Source organism: Corvus moneduloides, chromosome 8 (genome assembly GCF_009650955.1).
Source record: "Corvus moneduloides isolate bCorMon1 chromosome 8, bCorMon1.pri, whole genome shotgun sequence".
Lineage (NCBI taxonomy): Eukaryota > Metazoa > Chordata > Aves > Passeriformes > Corvidae > Corvus > Corvus moneduloides.
In genome coordinates, this window is record NC_045483.1 from 564,155 (window position 1) to 582,906 (window position 18,752).

Consider the following 18,752-nt stretch of genomic DNA (forward strand, 5'->3'; position numbering starts at 1 on the left):
ATCTGGTCCAGATGGGTTTGCATGTGAAGGGAGTGGAAGGCTGTCCCTGCCCTCTGAATGCTGCTGTCCTTTGGCAGCACCAACACCAGCACACCCAGCACTGGCTGAGCACAGGCGGCGAGGGAGCAGGGCAGGGGCCAGGGGCAGTGTTCGTGGGGCTGTGGGCAGTGGGCAGTGTTTGTGGGGCAGGGGCTGTGGGCAGTGGGCAGAGTGTGGGGCGGGGTCACTCCACACTCCCCACTTTGTCCCACTTGCAGTTTGCCTCTGAGCTCTGTGAGGCTCTCCCTGGGTCCATACAGGTCGAAGCTGTATTTTAACTTGGGCTGCACCACTAATGTAGTAACCTCATCCAACCCTCTGCCAGTTCCCTCCAGCAGGGGAAAAGGGACTTGAAAGGAAAGCAGCTGCTGTCCTGCAGCTTCCCCAGAGGCAAACTTTTAATAAAAGCTTGGTCAATGCTCTGTAGTTGTTTCCCTGTCTTCTTTTAAATGCAAGCTTCTTTGTAGTAAAGCATTTACGAATGTAAATTCTTTTTTCTTTACCTTGTAGTGAACTTTGACCACTTCCAGATTCTCCGGGCAATTGGGAAGGGAAGCTTTGGCAAGGTAGGCTTGAGCACTTGGTCTTGCATGGTTTATCAGGTGTCTGCTGTTATGTACTTGTGTGTTACTGGAACAGTAACAGGGCCAAAATTGGCTATTTTTGTATTTTTTTTACGACGGCTGCTCAGTCAACACAGGAAAAATGCTCAGGAAAATACCTTGTTGCCATTTGGCATTGCTTTAATTCTTGGCATCTCGGTGCAACAGATGCATTTTAAATTACCAGCGCAATTGTGACCATTTTATAGCAAACATTATTTATGTTTTCAGCTTGCTGTGGGGATGTCTGGGTTGTGAGGGGGGGCAGTGAGTCAGGAAGGTACTGGAAGTTGCCCTTGGTGATTGACTGAGCTGGCACACCGGTCAAGAGGGTTCTGTGAAGTCCTGGGCTGTTTTCCCAATCAGAAATCAGTTATGCTGAAGAGGTTTTGTTGTTTATTTTTAACTGTTTTTTCTTGCCAAGCATGTGGGAGGATGTGGGAGGTGATGATCAAAAAGCTGTGTATCTCTGGGAATCGGTTACTGGTTGGTTTCCTGGTGTTAGTCCTTTTCCATTCCCTTTTTCGCTGGCTCTCACTCCATCCCTGTGCAGGTGACTCTCAGCATTTCCCCCTGAGCTGGCAGGGCCAGCACAGCATTCAGGGGCTACCTTGGGAGGTCTGCAGTCCTTTTGTCACCCGTGTTTTGCTGTGACCAGCAGTAGCTGTGCCCCTCTGTGCAGCAGAGTCCCCTGTGTGTGGTGGACGGGAGCTGTGGGAGCAGAGTCCCCGTGGCGATCCCTGGACCCTGCTAAATTGGGTGTGTCACCTGCTCAGGTGGCTCTCTGTGCTGTGGGCCGTGTGCCAGGACTGGGGCTTTGGGAGGGGACATGGCCTTGGAAAGTGTGCAGGACGTGCAGTGTCAGACCTGTGGAACAGCCCAGCCCAGCCCAGCTCAGAGGGTGACACAAGTGTCCCCACACACTGGTAGGAGACAGGCCAAGCCGAGTGCTTGGGGTAGGCTGCACCTGCTCGCGTTTCCCTCTGGTCGGGTCATCTAGGCCAGTTTCTCCCATCGTACTTTGATCAAAAGCTGGTGCCATGAGGGTGAGAAGATCCAGATCTGGCTCTGGAGATGACCCGCACTGTCCTTTGCCTTCTCCCTCTGTGTGGTACAGCTCCCTCGGCCTCGGGAGCAGCCTGACCTGCTGTGCTTGGATGGCTGGAAGATGGAAACTTTGCAAAAGCAGAAATTTCCCAGGAGATCTGAGACCTGTTTGGCCAGAAGAACCCAAATTTTTACCAGTTACTGAAAATCTCTTTTTGAATACTTGAAATGTATTAAGCAGCGTCAGTGCTGAGTAACGGCAGCAGCACAAAATCAGCCACAGTCTGTGTGGGGAGGGTCCAGCTGTTCTGAGAGTCAGGAGAGGGGACACAGTCAGTCACAGTGCTGCCATTAGTGCTTCTTCCTGGTGAAGACGTTTCATTACAGCCTCAGTTCCCTGACGAGCACCAGGAGATCGATTACCCTGCTCTGGCACAACCCACCCACGTGAATTCCTGCTGGGCTTCGATGTAAGTCTGCCTGGGACTTCCAGGGCTGATGAAAATGGATTGCCAGCAGTGTGCAAGTCACTGAGGGGGTGGTTTGAAACACTCACCCCTCTTTGCAGCCACATCCCTTGAGCAAGGAGAGGTGAAAGCTTGCAGCAGAGCTCTCTCAGATTTCTGGGCTTCTGTTGAATGATGGTGGGTGAATGATTAAATACCAGCTCAGTCCTTGTGCTGTGAGGATAAGGCAAACAGCAGAAGAAAGTCTCCCCAGACACTCCTGGTGAGAACAGGAACACTCAGGGTCTTGTGTCTTCAGCTCACAATCAAAGACCAAACACTAACTCAAAACCTTGGTGAAAAAGAGCAGCTCACATTTTTGTTTTGCACTGATAGGAGAAGATTCATACTTCAAATATAAACTTTGCAGAGAAGGAGGTTTTATTCTTTTAAGCAGCAGCACATGGAAAATTAATTCTGCTCAGAACATGAAACAGAGAAAAAACCACTCTTATCCCAAGGCAGGAGCCTCTTGGCTTTGAAGAGAGCTGCTCCTTGTGGCTGCTCCCCGTGGCTGCTCGCTCTGCGCTTTGCGTTGCAGAAAGGTTAAGTCTGGCACGTAGCAGTCTATCAGGCATCAGAACTGTACATACACTTTCAACAAAATACTGAAATGATTCATCTGTCATCTTTCTGGATAATTATGTCAATATGCTGAATTTCCTCTGACACTGAGAAAAGCTTTTTGCGTTTACCAAGTCATTTACAACTCACATTTAATTACAGAAAACATAAAACTCTCTACCTGGCAAGTGTATTTGAAATTGAGGAGTGACTTAGTTGCTTTGTTTGATATAACCACTCTCTGCCTGCGTCCAGGAACATATTTAGGGGCCAGTGTCCATGTCCGTGTGCATGAGCGGGCTGTGGAAGCTGTGACACCGTGTGACTCATGGTGACAGGACCCGGGAGCAGCGTCTCTGGTGGCCTTGGGCACAGCATTTCCTTCCACGGCCACTGTGCACCTCTCAGGACAGACTGTGAGGTCCTTGGTGTGGGAGCTGTAGGAAAGGAAAGAAAAAGGAACTCAGAAATCCCATTTGAGAAGCCTGAGAGCCCCCGAGCTGTGGCTCTGGCATACATGAAATAAATGGCCAATTTCTGATGTCTAGAGATGGGTTTAATCAGCTTTAAGGTACAGTTAATCAAATGAAAGTCAGGTTCAATTCCATGTTTACTCCAATTAGCAAGTGTGTAATATTTTCCACACATAGTAGAGGTGGTATGATTTGATTTTCAGTGATTTAGTATCAGCATAGTGTTCCTCCTGTAGCACAGGCTCCTTTCCAAGCAGCAGCAGCAGTTGCTCAGGTTTTGGCTGCTCTAGTGCCATTTCCCAAGGAACAGCAGCCAGGAGAGGGTTTCTAGAATGGGGTGCAGATTGTGGCCCTGTTTTAATGGGAAATATGCTCTGAAGTTCATTGTGCTTCAGGAGAGACAGGATGAGACCCAGAAATCTCCGAAGGCATTGGTGGCGTTGCAGGGTCTGGACCTCTCCCTGTGAGGAGTTGGCCTCTTCTGGCTGCAGTCGCCGTCCATTTGATCTGTGAGGCAGCTGGGGGTGTTTGGCCTGTACTCCTCCTCCCACCTGGGCTTCCCTCCTCATTCTGCAGCCTCAGCCCCAGCCGCCTTTTCCAAGGGATAAAGAGCTGGATGGGGTTGTGGGAATTCATTATTTACACTTCACTGCTGTGAAGGAATAAGAACACACCTGAAGTTTTTCAGCACAGATTTGTGTCTTTGTGTGCCATTGGAAATAGGGGATTAAACCAGGGTTGGGGCAGGAATGAGCAGCAGCAGGAAATGGAATCTTCGAGAGGGAACCAGTGGTGTGGGGCTGGAGGCCCGTGGGGACCTGGCTTTCAGTCTCCTCTAGAAGGGATCCTGGTCCCTGTGCCCGGCTCCGCACTGACCCTCCCAGGGAAGGCTGGCTGTGTGTGGGTTGCTTTGCACAAGTACTTCTACTTCATGATTTTGGTGCTTCAATAATTCACACAGCCTGGAGCTGGGTATAGAAAGGCTTTAATCCATTTTCTAAAGGTCACAGATGCCCACCCAGTAGCTGCACCATAAATAAAATTCCCTTCAAGTCTATTCTCAACTGAATCCCTCTTTGACATCAACACTAGCTTGATCCATTTTCTTTTTTTGCAGCTTTATAAATGTTGGATTTTTCCCCCTAAAGAAAGGCTGGAAACTTAATCCCTTGATATTTAGCTGCCACAGATATTTTTTGCCCTTGATTTTTCCTTTATTGTCCTGGATCTCACATGAGGCTGAGGGTTTGCCAGAGCCACAGGCAGGGACTTGGGGTGCACGTCCCTGCTGGACGCTGCTCCTGTCACTTGATCGCGCGCCATGTCACTGGCAGGCTCCGGAGACAAGGGTGCTTTGTCAAAGGGCAGCCTGGTACTGGAGAGGGCACAGCCAGGTGAGAGGTGTCCCGGGGTGCTGGAGAGCCTCTGGTGTTGGGCCATCAGTGCTGGTCAGGCCCCATCCCGCCTGGCCCCCGAGGCTGCCCATGGAGATGGGCAGCTGCAGCAGGAGTGACGTGAAGGACATTAACATTAGGAAGAGGTTCTTCCCCCAGAGGGTGCTGGGCACTGCCCAGGCTCCCCAGGGAATGGGCACAGCCCCGAGGCTGCCAGAGCTCCAGGAGCGTTTGGACAGCGCTGCCAGGGATGCCCAGGGTGGGGCTGTTGGGGGGTCTGGGCAGGGCCAGGAGCTGGACTCATTGTGGGCCCTTTCCAACCCAGGATATCCCATGGTTCTGTGATTCTCTGATTCCACAACATTCTCCACCATTGCATCCAGCACAGGAGCAGCTCCCTTGGCTGGGGACAGTGACCAGGAGCAGGCGTGTGAGAAAGCACAAAGCACACACAGGGGGATCCTCCCTTTAATGCAATCTCCCAGGTAGTACCAAGTGATTTTTCTTCTTTCGTGGATGCTCAGCTGCAAGGAGACGGGGATTATCCTGCCCTTCCCCACTGGAGACCTGTTTAGGGTTTCTGAAAGATCAGACTTCAAAAAACAGTGATTTATCAAACAAGCTGCCCACTTTAGTTATTGTTAGACACCCGGTGCCTTATTAACATTTGCATTAGAAAGTGCCTGGGGTTTATTTGAGCCCCCATCATTCCCTGTGGGTGAGTCACGCTGGTGGGGGGCTGTAGGTGGGATGGGAGGTGGGACAGACCCCCACTCCAGCAGCCAGGTTCCTGTGGACAGGAAAGGTGTGAGAGCAGAAGGCAGAAGCATCATCCTCCACCCAAACATGCACCAATGGGCCTGGGCCACCCCTGCAGGGCTCCACGGGGGGCTGGCACTGCCAGCAGCGGGTGTTGGAGCGTGGCCGTGGCTCGGGGCAGGTGGGGAAGAGGTGGTTGATGTCCCCACGGTGGCTGGCTTGGCCTGTGGCAGAGGCGATCAGTGCCCTGTGGTGGCTGGCTGGACGGGCTGCATCCTCAGCATCCGACAGCGGCTCCGCTCAGTCTGGAGGCAGGAGCGGCATCGGAGCGGGACCGCACGGCAGCTCCTGCCACTGGTGCGGGGAGAGCTCGCTGTGGCTTGTGTCAGCAGGAGTGTTTTCTCACCTGAATTCCTGTGTGTGCATCGAGGCTCGAGAGCAGTTGGCTGCTCAGGTTCTTCCTGGCTCTTAGATGAGAGTTTTTTCAGCATTAGATTCTACAACAAAATCCACCCACACCCTCCCCGCTCCCCCTCCCCTCCTGAACCCAAAAGAGATCTCATTTTGGGGTCTTTGATTAAGGAAACCTTTTATGGATCAGCATATGCTGCCTGCTGAGTGGCAGATGTGCCTGAATCCAGCCCTGACCCTTTGTCAGAAGGGCCAGCCTCGCGGTGGGTGAGGGGACAGAGAGCTGCAAGTGTTACAGGAGCAGGAGGAAGAGGAGTTGAAGCGGGAGCAGGGCAGGATGGAGCTGGGTCATGGTGACCTGGCTGTGTTGGAATAGGCTACCCAGGGAGGTGGTGGAGTCCCCATCCCTGCCTGGTTGTGTTCAAGGAATGACAGGACGTGGCACTCAGTGCTCTGCTCTGGTTGGCAGGGTGGCGTTTAGTCAAAGATTGAACCTCAATCTTGGAGGTCGTTTCCTACTGAAAGGATTCGGTGATTCTGTGAGACGTAGCCTAAATGCATCACTGAATTCAATAAACATCCATCTGTAAGGACAAAGAGCAGAATGTTTTGGCATTGATCAGATTAATAATTGGAAATCTGATTATAGTTCTGTTAGCACTGCCCTCAGGAGAACCTCCCGTTCCACTGTGTGCCGCTGGCAGAGGCTCCTCCTGCCCTCAGCATGGCCCACGTGGCCACACCAGACTGCAGCTCTCACATGGCCAACGTTAAAAACTCTAACTTTTAAAGTAAAAATCTGTCCTCTGTCACTAATGATAATTATAAATTTCTAGAGGCTGAAATGTGACCAGCATTTGGATCTTGTTTTTGTTCTGACAAGCCATCATAGCACACACCCCCACCAGCTTGTAAATGGAACGGAGAGATGGAAGGTTCCAGCGTCAGATGCAGCTTTTGGCAACAATAAAATTGAAGCTGTGTTGGACATCGAGGTCATCTACAGGTCCTTGGAAGCTGCAGCTTGTGAGTTTGGGATGTTGTGTTAATGCTCATGGTTGCACAATCCAATTACAAACCATTTAATGTCATAAATTATAAGGAGCAATGTCCTCAGTTCCTATGAAATTATGAATACATCAGCATGATACAGCAAATAGAGTTTATTAAGGAAAATACTGCCTGGGTTTGTCCACAGCCTTATGGGTGTACCCTGTTGTTACTCTGGGCAGTACCATCAGTCAGTGGTGCCTGTGGAAGGAGACTTTCTCCTCTTCTTCACAGGATGTGTTTCTTCTTGTGGGTCTAAAGTTCATGAATTCCTATTGAAGTGTCTGTGTGCTGCTGAGAAACTGATCTGAATCTCTTGGGAGTTGTGTGGACACAGCTCCATAAGGCTGGATACAGTTCTGCTCTGGTTTTCCTGCGGTGAAGGCAGGAGCTGCCCACAAGCCACTACAAGGCTGTTGGGATTTCCTGTGCCTCAGCAATGAATTAAAGATGGAACATGAAAAACAGAAGCGGAAACTGATGCAACTGGTGCACAGCTAACAATAGAAACGAGTGTTGTGATGAGCATTTGACATAATTTTGCCGCAGTTGGAGGGACCCGCAGCCTGTGTTGGGCACCTGGAGTGAGTGGCAGTGCCGGTGCTGCCATGGGACAGGCCCCTCGTGTGGGCCAGGCTTGCTAGGAAGTATCATTCCCAGTGATGAGCACACCAGGTGCTTTTATTCCTCCCAGTTTTCCTGCCAGCCTTTCTCCTTTGAAATGGCCTCTTTTCCTGTCCTCTAAGGTGGTGATTTGCCTTGTTTCCCAGATGAACAATGTTGGTCTACTGTAGAGATGGGCAAGAAGAGGATGTAGGAAAAACTGCTGTGGGATAGACCTTTGGAGGTGGATCAGAAAGGTTGTGTGGAGGGTTGGGTGTCTCATCCAGCTGAGGAGGTCCCTTGCACAGAGCCCCCACAGCCGGGCGTGGGCTGGGTCAGGCCGGGGCTGTGTTTGGGAGCGGGGCCGGGCGCGCGCTGCCCCACGGCATGGAGATAAATCCCTGCTCTCCAGAACCAGAGCCCTCCCTAAGGAGCTGTGCCCTGCCACTGCTCTGCTCCACACTACCTTCTCTGCCCAAGACTGGTGGATTGATCTGGGAGGAAGAGACAGAAATGGGTAATTCTCATGGCACCTGCTCTTTTTGTCTCTGTTGATGAATCTCTGTGCTCAACACCACTCTCAGCACTGGGGAAAGAGGGCAGCAGAGGATGGGCTGAGGGAGGGGTCAGGCTGCTCAGGCTGTCACTGCAAAGGGCTCCTGAGAAAATGGCCAGGAAATACAGAACATGTTTGTGAGCAGCATAGGTATTAGGGTGTGATTTTTGGTGGGTTTGGGTCCCTTCCCCCTGGCTCTTTCCATCAGTGATGCTGTTGCCAAGGCCAGGGTGAGGGGCCCTCAGGTGCAACTCAGCGAGGGTCACCTGCTGAAAAGGCCTGAACATTATTTATGTAATGTGCATAGCAAAATCATGTCTGTTTCAATGGTTCCATAAAATTAAAATATCAGGAGTGAAAGTGTTGTGAATTCTAAATTTAGTGCTTTCCATTTTCATACCAACTGGCCGTTTTGTTCTCTGAAATAAAACTATAACTACAGGATCACTTTGACAATTGCAAATTGGCTTTTCTTATTTTTTCTTAGTATTTTTTTATTCTTACTGACCCATCACATTTGGGATAGACTATATTTTATCTGTATTATCAGGGATTCTACCTCCCTTCAGAAAACACTCTGGACTGTAAGTCCATGAGATTTTTTTAAAGGAAGGAAAAGCATGGAAAGAAACTATATTTATTGAACAGAAGCCTTTTGTGTCTCTGCTTTCCACCCTCACCTCCCGTTTACTTACTATTTATGTCCAAAATCCTTTGAGATTCCTTCTGTTCCTGTCGCTCTCTCACGGAGTTGCAGTAAGATTGTTGTGCCATATTATTACTTTTGATCTAAAAATTCTTTTTAAAAGTAAATGCTAAAAATTCCTCTCAATAAAGGGCAATGCAGTATGAAATACTTATCTGTTCATGTACAGCAAGTGGTGCAGTTAAACCAAACCACACTGAAGATTACCTGACACCAGCCCATTCTCCCGGCTGCCAGCTGGACAAGTGCTGTTTGCCAGGATGCAGGAGCTTTGCCCACCTCTTGCCCCACGTTGGGATTGTGCCCCGTGTGCCCCTCGCAGAGGTCTGGGCAGCTGCTGCATCCTCCGGCTCTCAGCTCTGCTCTGCTCTGCTCTGCAACTCCATTTTAGCCCCTGCTGCGATCTTCGGGCCTGTCAGAGAGATTAAGATTGTTGTCCAGAGCAGCTGGGGCTGCCCCTGCATCCCTGGCAGTGCCCAAGGCCAGGCTGGACATTGGGGCTGGGAGCAGCCTGGGACAGTGGGAGGTGTCCCTGCCCATGGCAGGGGTGGAATGGAATGAGCTTTAGGGTCCCTCCCAACCCAAAGCATTCTAGGATTCTGTGATTCTAAGATTTGCAGGGTGCTCCTGGGCAGAGGAGTCCCATCCCTGGAAATACGGAGAAATATAAAGCTTATTCCTTTATCTTGGTAACTTGATGTAATTAAGTGCTGTTTGGTAGGTTTGGTAGAGAGGCTTGTGAAGCCTGTGAAGGCTCCTTGGGGACAGGCTGCCCTTGTCTGAAGGTGGCTGCTGAGGTGTGGCCGGTGGGACCAGTGAGGGAGGAAGGAGCCCAGCCAGGAGGAGCAGGAGTTTTGTCTGTGCCCAGGCACATCACAGCCCCTGTGCCCCCACGCTGGAAGGGATCGGATCTCCGCCCCAGCCTCTACAGCTGCTCTTCCAGGGCCGGTCCCTTTGTGCAGCCTGGTGGTAAACACCAGCTCAGTGGAGCAAGCTTCTGCCAAGGGAAAAATAAGCATTTGGCTGCAAGTGGCATTGATTCCTCCTGAGGGTTTTGCACTGTGAAACACGAGTATCCCCTTCTTTCTTGGCTGAAAAGAAAGACCTGTGTTTATTTCCTTCAGCACAGAAGGGAAACTCTGGTGCCTGGGGCCGTGTTGTGGCAGCAGCACAAACGAGGACATTGGGGCCACTTGGGTCTCGATGCCAGCGCCCATCAGGGTTGGATCATGATGAGTGATGAGGCTTTTCAAAATAGCACAGCGAGTGTTCTTGCCTTGGGGTCAGGGAACTTCAACATCAATTTACATTCAGAGATTAAATAAGGCCCTCCAATCTTCATTGGAAGTAATTAGATTTCTTTCTGTTCCCAATATCTGTCAAATATATAGCTAAAAAAAATAATTTTGCCTCTTTAACCAGCCTATCACAGAATGTAGTCTTGGCCTTAAGGAGACATGGCTCCAAATGCTAGACATAACTCAAAACGCCTGTCACCCACAGGAAAACATTGCACAATTTGTTCAGAAAACACTCATTAGCTGTGGTTGTGCACAGGGGTCCAGGTCCTCATGTAGATCTGTGGAGTGCTGCTGAGGTGGAGGAAATGCTGGATCCAGGTTTGGATCCATCCAAAAGACAGAAAGATGGGTCACAGCGTCTTCAGGGATCTCTGCAGGTTGGTCTGAGTTTTCATCATTCTACTTTAATTATTGGGAAAGAAAAGCCCAGCAGAGATCTCTGAGCATGTGATTAAAGCCAGACAAAAATGTAGATGCCTAACAGCCTTTCCGTAGGAAGTGTGACAGCTCCAGAACACATCTCCTGGGCTGTCCTCCTCCCTGCTCTCGGCAGAGCTGTCCACACGGTGGAGGCACAGCCCATCCCCTGCCGAACCTCCCCGGGCGGCTGCTCCATGGCCTTGAGGCAAAGTCCACGCCGTGCCACACCGGAGATGTGCTCTGGGCTGTGGCCAAAGGATGATCCCAAATGTCGACATTTTTGTTTTAACGTTGAGTGAAGACGCCAGGTTTGGGGTGCCTGGCTGGTGATGAGGCCGCACAGCCACGTGCAGGGGGAGAGGTGGAGAACCAGGACAAGTAAAAGCAAAGAAAAACGCTCCTCTTTCCTTTTTGTTCTTTAGGTTTCTCTGCTGTCAGTTCTTCAGTTTCTCCTTGTTTATTTGGATTAGTGTCTCTCCTGAGGAAGAGAATACACGTGTTTTGGAGCTGCAAGTCAAATAATCCCCCATATCCAAACTCAATTACAGAAACATCTGCTTAATGTCTGATGGGACCTTATCTTCTCAGCATGACATTAAGGGGAAATGCTTACTCTGGATCACCTTAAATTGCATTAAATCACAGGATTCAGACCTTGTAGATAACATTCTGCACCCCCCTTCCATGATTTCTTGCAGGGAAATTAGGAAATGTTCCCAGTTAGACACCAACTGGAAGGCCCCGGCTCCCTGTTTGCAGGGTACCAATGAGGAGAGCTTTTCCTGACATCGTTTCAGTGTGCTGGTTGTCCCATTTGTGTGAGCAAGACAGAATAAGGCTCATTCTGGGAAAAAAAAACCAAACCAAAAAGCATGAACAAGCTTAGCTTTGCCTGTGTTTCGAGCCACTCCAGCTGCACCTGCACTTGTGGTTTCCTTTGGCAGTACATGGAGTGCTGGGCACACCCAGAGGTGACACAGATCCACAGGGGTCTGCTGAGCCTCAGGGAGGTCTGTGGACCTGCAGGGGAGAAGCATAGGAACACATTCTTAGGATTCCAGATTGAAGCTATTGAGATTACCCAAAGCAGCTGGGGCTGCCCCTGGATCCCTGGCAGTGCCCAAGGCCAGGCTGGACATTGGGGCTGGGAGCAGCCTGGGACAGTGGGAGGTGTCCCTGCCATGGCAGGGGGTGGAGTTGGATGATCTTTAAGGTCCCTTGCAACCCAGACCAATCTGGGATTTTATGATCCTCTGATGTACAGCACAGTGAGGTGCTGCTGAGAACAGCAGGTGTTATTTTGGGTCAGAAGACTTTTTTGGTTCTAGCATAAGCAACTGAGAAAGAGATTTTTTTATGGAAGTGTTGACATGACCTGGAAACACCAACAGGCTTGCTATGAATAAAAGTTTCATCAGCTGCTGTTACAACTTGGCTGCAGCAAATAGCAGTGCTGCATAAAGAGATTTTAATGATTTATGGTGTTCTGACAAATGAGCCCATCAATCTTGTGGAAAAGCACATCTTTTCAGCAGGGAAAAACTAAAGTTGTAAGGCTCCATGAAAAATATCTTAGGGAGGGAAATGTGGCAAGGTGTTTGGAAATGGAAACAACTTCAGCACTTAAAGATGTGAAGGCAGATTTGTTGAGCTGATAACCTCATACTTAGAGCATGGCTCCTGAGGGTTGCACTTGTTTGGCTACCACGGCAACTTTGGAGTTCTAGATGGGATACTGGGAACAAATTATTCCCTCTGAGAGTGGGGAGGCCCTGGCACAGGGTGCCCAGAGCAGCTGTGGCTGCCCCTGGGTCCCTGGCAGTGCCCAAGGCCAGGCTGGACAGGGCTGGGAGCAGCCTGGGACAGTGGGAGATGTCCCGGCCCATGACAGGGGTTGGATGGGATGAGCTTTAGGGTCCCTTCCAACCCAAACCATTCCGTGAGTCCGTGCTTCTGTGAGCTGGATGGAAAGGCTGAGGAGAGCTGTTGGCACAGCCAGCAGCCGTCACTTGTTTGTGTCCCCTGGGCTGGGTCACTGGCACACAGGAAAGGTGGGAATGGCAGCAGATGTCCTGGTCCTGCAAATGGGTCTTTGTGTGCTGCAGATAATGGCTGGGAGAAGCACTGCCAGAGACACTGCTCTCAGAGCTGTTCCAGGACAAAGTGCTGCTTAAATAAGCTGCATAGCCCAGCAGTGCAGGGTTTTGATAGATTCAGTGTGTTTTTATTCAGGATGAGACAGAGTTACAGGTACGTGTCCTCGCTGAGCGTGGGGCGAGTGCCGCTGTCACGGGCAGGTTGTGCACAGCTGCAGCCCTGGCCCAGGACTTTGCCTGGTGCCACAGGCCCCGCTGAGCTTTACTGGACCCATGGCCCACTAAGGGTAGGTCTGAAAGGATCTGCCTCACCCAGAGCTCCCTCCCTGGGGCCAGCCCTGAAGGGATGGAGAGGGGTTGCACAGGCTCCTGCAGGTGCTGGCAGCCTTTAACATTTCCAGCCTCTCGTGCTCGTGGCACCAAGCTCTGGGTCAGCATCTGTGGAGGGCGAGCCCCTTCGAGGGACCAGCAGCTCCCTTGAGGGGCTGCATCCCCTTCTGGGCCTGCTCTTGTAGGGGAGGTGCTCCTGGGGGTACCCGTGGCAGATGCTTCCAGCAGAGCTTCATCCAGCTGTTCCCATGGCTCATGTGCTTAACGATCCCTGATACTGCAATTATATCACTGCAAATACACCTGCGAGGCAGCTTTAAGCTTTGTTCTCTTGGCTATGCCTAAAAAGAAATTGGATGAGCTGATTTTATCCTTAATATTTGTGAGAATTGTAGAACAAATTATGATGAACTTTTTGATTACCAGTATTACACAGATGCTAATTACCAGGGAAGGGTTGTATTTTAATTGCCAACAGCACCATCATAATACAGGACGGATACGAAGATGCATTTAAATGCCAGGGAAGTAGTTCTTTGTCCTGTGCAGCTGTGGCCATGTCCAGAACAGAGTGATCCCTGTTTGCAGCTTTCCTGATAGCAGCTGAGAGTTGAAATTTTTTTTTTTTTTTTAATAGATAATTGGCAAGATTCTGCCTGCAATTCTTGGTACAAGAGCAAAGCAGAGGGGTCCTGGGGATGACAGGATGAAAACCCTGGGAAACGTGAATGAAGCCTTGGTGTAAGAGCTGAGCCATTCAAGGAGAACTTGGCTAAAGGAGATGAACTTGTTGGAAGCCAATATTGAGGTTATTCTTTTGGCAGTGCATAGGTGCAGTAAAGCCCTTCTCACCTGCTTTGTGCTTTGCTCAAGAAGCTCAGGAAACCAGTGAACACAATTGTCCAGCCTGTCCTTGCTCTTGCAGTCTGTCTCTAAAGTAAAATTTAGTGTTCAAAAATGAAATCAGTTGTCAAAAAAGCTTGAGCTGTTTCTACATCATGGTAAGTGCCTTCTCACTGCTTCTGGTCCTTCAGAATGGAAGACCTAGTTCTTCCTGCTCCAGAGGCTGCAAATCTCCTCTTTCCTCAACACCCTTCCTGAGGCTGCTGCCGTGTGTCCCCCATAGGAGAGACTTCTTTCCCCAGGCAGTCTCAAAGCCTAGAGATGCTTCTGGGTGCTGTGGGCAATTTTATGTTAATGCTCTGCATTTCAAATTCTAACCTGTCTGGTAAAATGGCAGTTCTGTAGATACTGGGGAAAACAGGGAGGGATAAATTCCCAGCAGAAGCTGGAGGAGAAATCAGTATATGTGGGCAAGGTGCAAACACTGCAAATAAGCATTTTTGTAAACTAGAGCAGTGTCTGGCCCCGGTTCAGAACTGGGTGGGATTAAGGTGTTTGTTGTAGGTGTGTAGTGTTGGCTGACTCTAAGCCTTGACTCTGCTCTAAAAACAAAAAAAGTGAAATCCAGGTTTGTGCACTGAAATGTCCCAGTGGCTCTGAGCCGAAGTCAACAGTGTCTGTGTGTGCAAGGATTACAGGGCATCGGTCTCGTCTTACAAAGGCAGAAGCCAAAGAAAGAGAAATTCAAGAAGGAAACCCACTGCTCCCAGTTCAGACCCGAAAGACAGATCCCTGAGTCAGCTGTGGGTTTGTGCACCAGCCGTGACAGTGGCGTCCCTCAGGGGGCACGAGTGCCTTCACTTTGGGTGACCTCTGCATGGGCAGAAGGAAGCAATGTCTTTGTGCAGCCGAGGTAGAGCGATCCCCGCTCTTGACCGGCTGCATGGATCCTGCCCGGAATGCAGACACTGCCTTCTGTTTGAGCCCAGGAAGACTGTGCTGTCCCTGTATAACAAGGCTAAGTCAGGACAGGCTATTTAATGATGATTAGGTGACCTCTCATCTGAGTGGGGATTTCAGCCCGATGAATTCCTTCAGAATCAGCAGGGGGGAAAGTTACTGGATTCCTAAAGGAGAAAAGGCAAAGCCCCCTTGAGGAAGCGCAGCGGGCTGGGAAGCGCACGGATGCAGAGGAGCTGCCAGCTCGGGTGACAGCACAGGCGAGGCTGGGGTGGGCCCGGGAGGTGTTACCTGCCCCTCTCCTGGCAGGAATCGTGCCTGGGGGCTCCAGCCCTCCCTGCGCTATGGGCGGCTGCACACAACCCCTTGGCAGCGCCGGAATGCTCGGGGTATCTGGGACTCTCTCAAAGCTTTTGTGTGCCGTGTCTTGAGCAATCCGCTCCCAGCTGCTGCCCGCCTTCTGCCTCGCAGGGCTGGCTCCGTTCCACTCGTTTTTCCTAATGGCTGTATTTAACCACCAAACATTCCCTTTGTGTGGCTGCATTGTGCAGAATGAGGACACAGTCATTTCTGCTTCTTGCCTTGCTCTGCATCGTAGACTTGCCTGAAAATGGATTAATTTAAAAAATGCACTCTTGACTTGTGACCAAATAGATGTTTATTCCTTCCTCAGGAGCAGATGCATGAACGGAGAAGCACAAAAAGAGAGAGATACGTCTTGTGTCACTGACATTTTGGGGGGACACAAACACATTGATGCATTTCTGTAAGCCCGGGCAGCTTGGGAATGGTCCCTGCCTGTGGAGGGGCACCGAGTGGCTGAGCCCAGCCGAGGCAGCACCGGCACCGGTCCGGGTGTTGAGTTAGACCCCGACCAAGAGCCTGTAATGTGATCAGTACCTGGAGATGGCTGTGGTGCAGCGTCGCTGCAGCACTCAGAGCCGCAGCCCCACCTGTCCATCGGCCGTGGGGCTCATTGTGCCCTCGGGCAGCTCCCGTGGGCACGGGGCAGCCCCTGCTCATTCCACGGGGCTCAGCTGCAGGAAGGACCTCTCCACTGAGATCCACTTTTTTCCCCAGAAATCAGAGAACAAACATTTCCAGAGTGCCCGGAACTGGTGCTGCTGTGTGTGGAGGTGATGCTGTTCCATTGCAGAAAACCGTTTATTATAATTACAGAGTACATGAAGTTTTCATCATTTTCTCATTTATTATGCTGAGCTCCCATTTTCACTGTGGAGAAACAAGAAACAAATGACATCAGAATAACATGCAATACTCATTGAGGTACGGCAAGTCACAACCTAAAAAATAAACCACCTAGAAATTAATGAGCTTCCAGCAACAATGTGGAATAAACTGACATCAGGAGAGAATGTTGCTCGGTGCCTTGATGGCTGTTACCCAGAGGTTTGTTTTTAGAGCAGTTCTGCAGCAATGACCATGTTTTAAAGTAAAATTGTTAGGGCTTTGCTGCTCAAAGAATTTATAATGTATAAAGTTATTTTTGCCTGGTTTATTGAATGCACAACCAATTCAGCCTGCTCTAGGCGGGGGCTGGATCCTGCTGGTGGTGTGCGTTGTGGTAGGCTGTTTATTATCATTATTAAGTTTGCATGAAGGAGGTTTTCCCTAATGTTTGTACCTGGAACAGTCCCTGGCAGCTGGAGTTGATGGGCTCTGCTCGCCCATGGGCACCGGAAGGGTCCAGACCCAGGGAAACAGCTCAGGTCGTTCTACCTACGAAGCGCCCTTAACGTGAGCTCTGAGGTGTGCAGAGTTTATTGCAACACCTGATTTTCAGCTCTCACCGTAATTGTAACGACGGCGGAAAATAATCCCGGTAATTCCTGTGCATCGCTAATTGCGGGGTTTATCAGGCTAACGATAACCAGCCATTATTTTGTCACCTCCGTGCGGCAGCGTGTCCTTGATGATATTATACTGAGCACCATTAGCACTTGCAAATGGTTATTAACGGCAGCGTTTGGAGGTGCGGAGTGTTCGCGGCTCTCACCGGTCTCCGGCTTCCTGCCATCCACAGAAATTCCCTTTCCTTGTTCCCACCCGGTGTGAGCGGGACCGCTCTCGGCCTGGAGCCAGCCCGGGTGAGCCGCCCTGCGCCCCGAGCGCGGCAGTGGCCAAACTGCCAAAGGGAATGCATCCAGCTCATCCTAGTTACCAGCAGGTCTGATAATTAAAAGGGGGCACACATAATTATAGCAGATATAGACATGCCATTAGTTCATTTAAAAATAGTTACCGTGAAGCTAATTAGCCTTTTAAAAACAGTTACCTTGGTAATTAAGGTGTCATTAGAGGAACTGAGGAGGCGCCCAAGGCTGTGCCGTGGGGAGCCCGTGCCCGCCCGGCGGGCTCCGTGCCCGTCGGCAGAGCTGGGCTCCGGGGGCACTCTCGGGGTATCGCTCTGCGCCAGGTGGTTGTTGTTGTTGTTGTAGCGAATTTGCACTTTAAGCGCTTTCTGCTAACCCAGAGGGGATTATTTTCCTCTTCCAGAGCACAGCGATGTGCGTGGCAGGTGAAACCCACCCTGCTGCGCTGGGCAGCCGCGGCTGTGGGCAGCAGCGAGGCGAGGCTGGAAGGGAGGGAGCCCCGCGGTTGCCTGACGCCGGCTTCCATCCACAGACAGCGAGCCCAAAGGTCTCTCGCACAGCTCCCAGACACAGTTGTTGGGAAAGCTCTCCCTTTGGAAAGCTCTCCGCAGCCGGCCATCGTGCCCTGGAGGCAGCTGCAGTTACTGATGGCCCGTGGGCTGGAGCAAAGGCCGTGCACTCCCCAGTCGGGCACAGCGCTGGGAGCAGGGATGCTGCTGTCTGTAGGTGCCAAGTCACAGCCTAGGGATCAGGGATGTTTGAGGTGCTGAGCAGAGTGAGTCTCAGCCCCTAAAGCAGCAAACGAAGATGTGGAACGTGTTCCTGACTCTCTTTTCTCCTCCCCGCCGCAGGTGTGCATTGTGCAGAAGAGAGACACGGAGAAGATGTACGCCATGAAGTACATGAACAAGCAGCAGTGCATCGAAAGGGACGAGGTGCGCAACGTGTTCAGGGAGCTGGAGATCCTGCAGGAGATCGAGCACGTGTTCCTGGTGAATCTCTGGTGAGCAGCTCCCTCCTCTGCGCCTCCAGTGCTTGCAGGGCCACACACCTGATAATTCGAAGGCCTCTCATAACTTTTTCAGCAACAGATCACTACAAATAGTGACATTTCAAGTTGCTCAATAATGACTTCACTGTGTGTGCACTGGCAGAAATATCCTCATTACTGAGCAACATTTTACGGTCTAATTTTAAAAAACACTCCTCAAATCACATTGAACTTGTAAAAACTGAGAAAGTTTTATACCCGAAGTGATGGAAGTGGGAGATGTGTCACATTTGTTTTGTTGATTAATTGCTCCAGAATAGCCAATTGAGTTAATATTGATATTTTTCAGGTTTTTAGCCATTGCAAATGTTTTGCCCAACAAGTAATGAAATTCTGGATAGAACTTGTTCTCATAGCAAGCCCTTTCGGCTCATAGTTTTAGAATAAACCTACATTTAAGATGGGAGCAGAAGTGAGTGATTCATAAGTATTATACAATCCCACATAGTCTTTCCTTCTGCAGTCACCAAATATAACAATGAGCGTTGTTTTGGTGTATCCCCACTGCTGTCAGTCTCCCGTGGGACCCACGGCAGATTTAGAGAGGCGGTTTACTCCACAGTAAATATAAATCTCTTTTTCTGGTTTATCTGGTTAAATTAGCAGTTGTGTTCTCCAATTCATCTTCAGGATAGGCTGAGATATTTTAAGCAGGTTTATGAGATTGTTTGCAATTGAAAATGTGAAGTTTCTCTGAAGTGTGTGGCTGACAGAGCCTGAGCTCTGCGCTGGTGGGCTGACACGGCACTGCTGCTCAGGGACAGTGACAGGGTGAGCAGGGGGACATTCCCTGGGATACTCACCTCTTCCAGGGAAGCATTGCTTAGTGTAGGAATTCATTTAAAAAACAAGCCAGCATCTTGAGCTGGACTTGCTTGATTGCGAAGGTGCAAGCAGCAAAGCTGCATATTCAGTTTTGGGCCCATC

General features: G+C 50.4%; 1 protein-coding gene across 4 annotated transcripts in view; it reads left to right on the top strand.

The window, feature by feature from the left end:
- STK32C (serine/threonine kinase 32C) overlaps positions 1-18,752 on the top strand; it is a 69,008-nt gene that overhangs the window by 39,936 nt on the left and 10,320 nt on the right. For 3 of the 4 annotated variants that reach the window (XM_032116671.1, XM_032116672.1, XM_032116674.1), the window contains exons 2-3: positions 550-605; positions 17,626-17,777. In XM_032116671.1, the coding sequence (XP_031972562.1) occupies positions 550-605; positions 17,626-17,777 (208 nt within the window). The remainder of the gene's footprint in view (positions 1-549; positions 606-17,625; positions 17,778-18,752) is intronic. The other variant, XM_032116673.1, reaches the window with a different exon arrangement.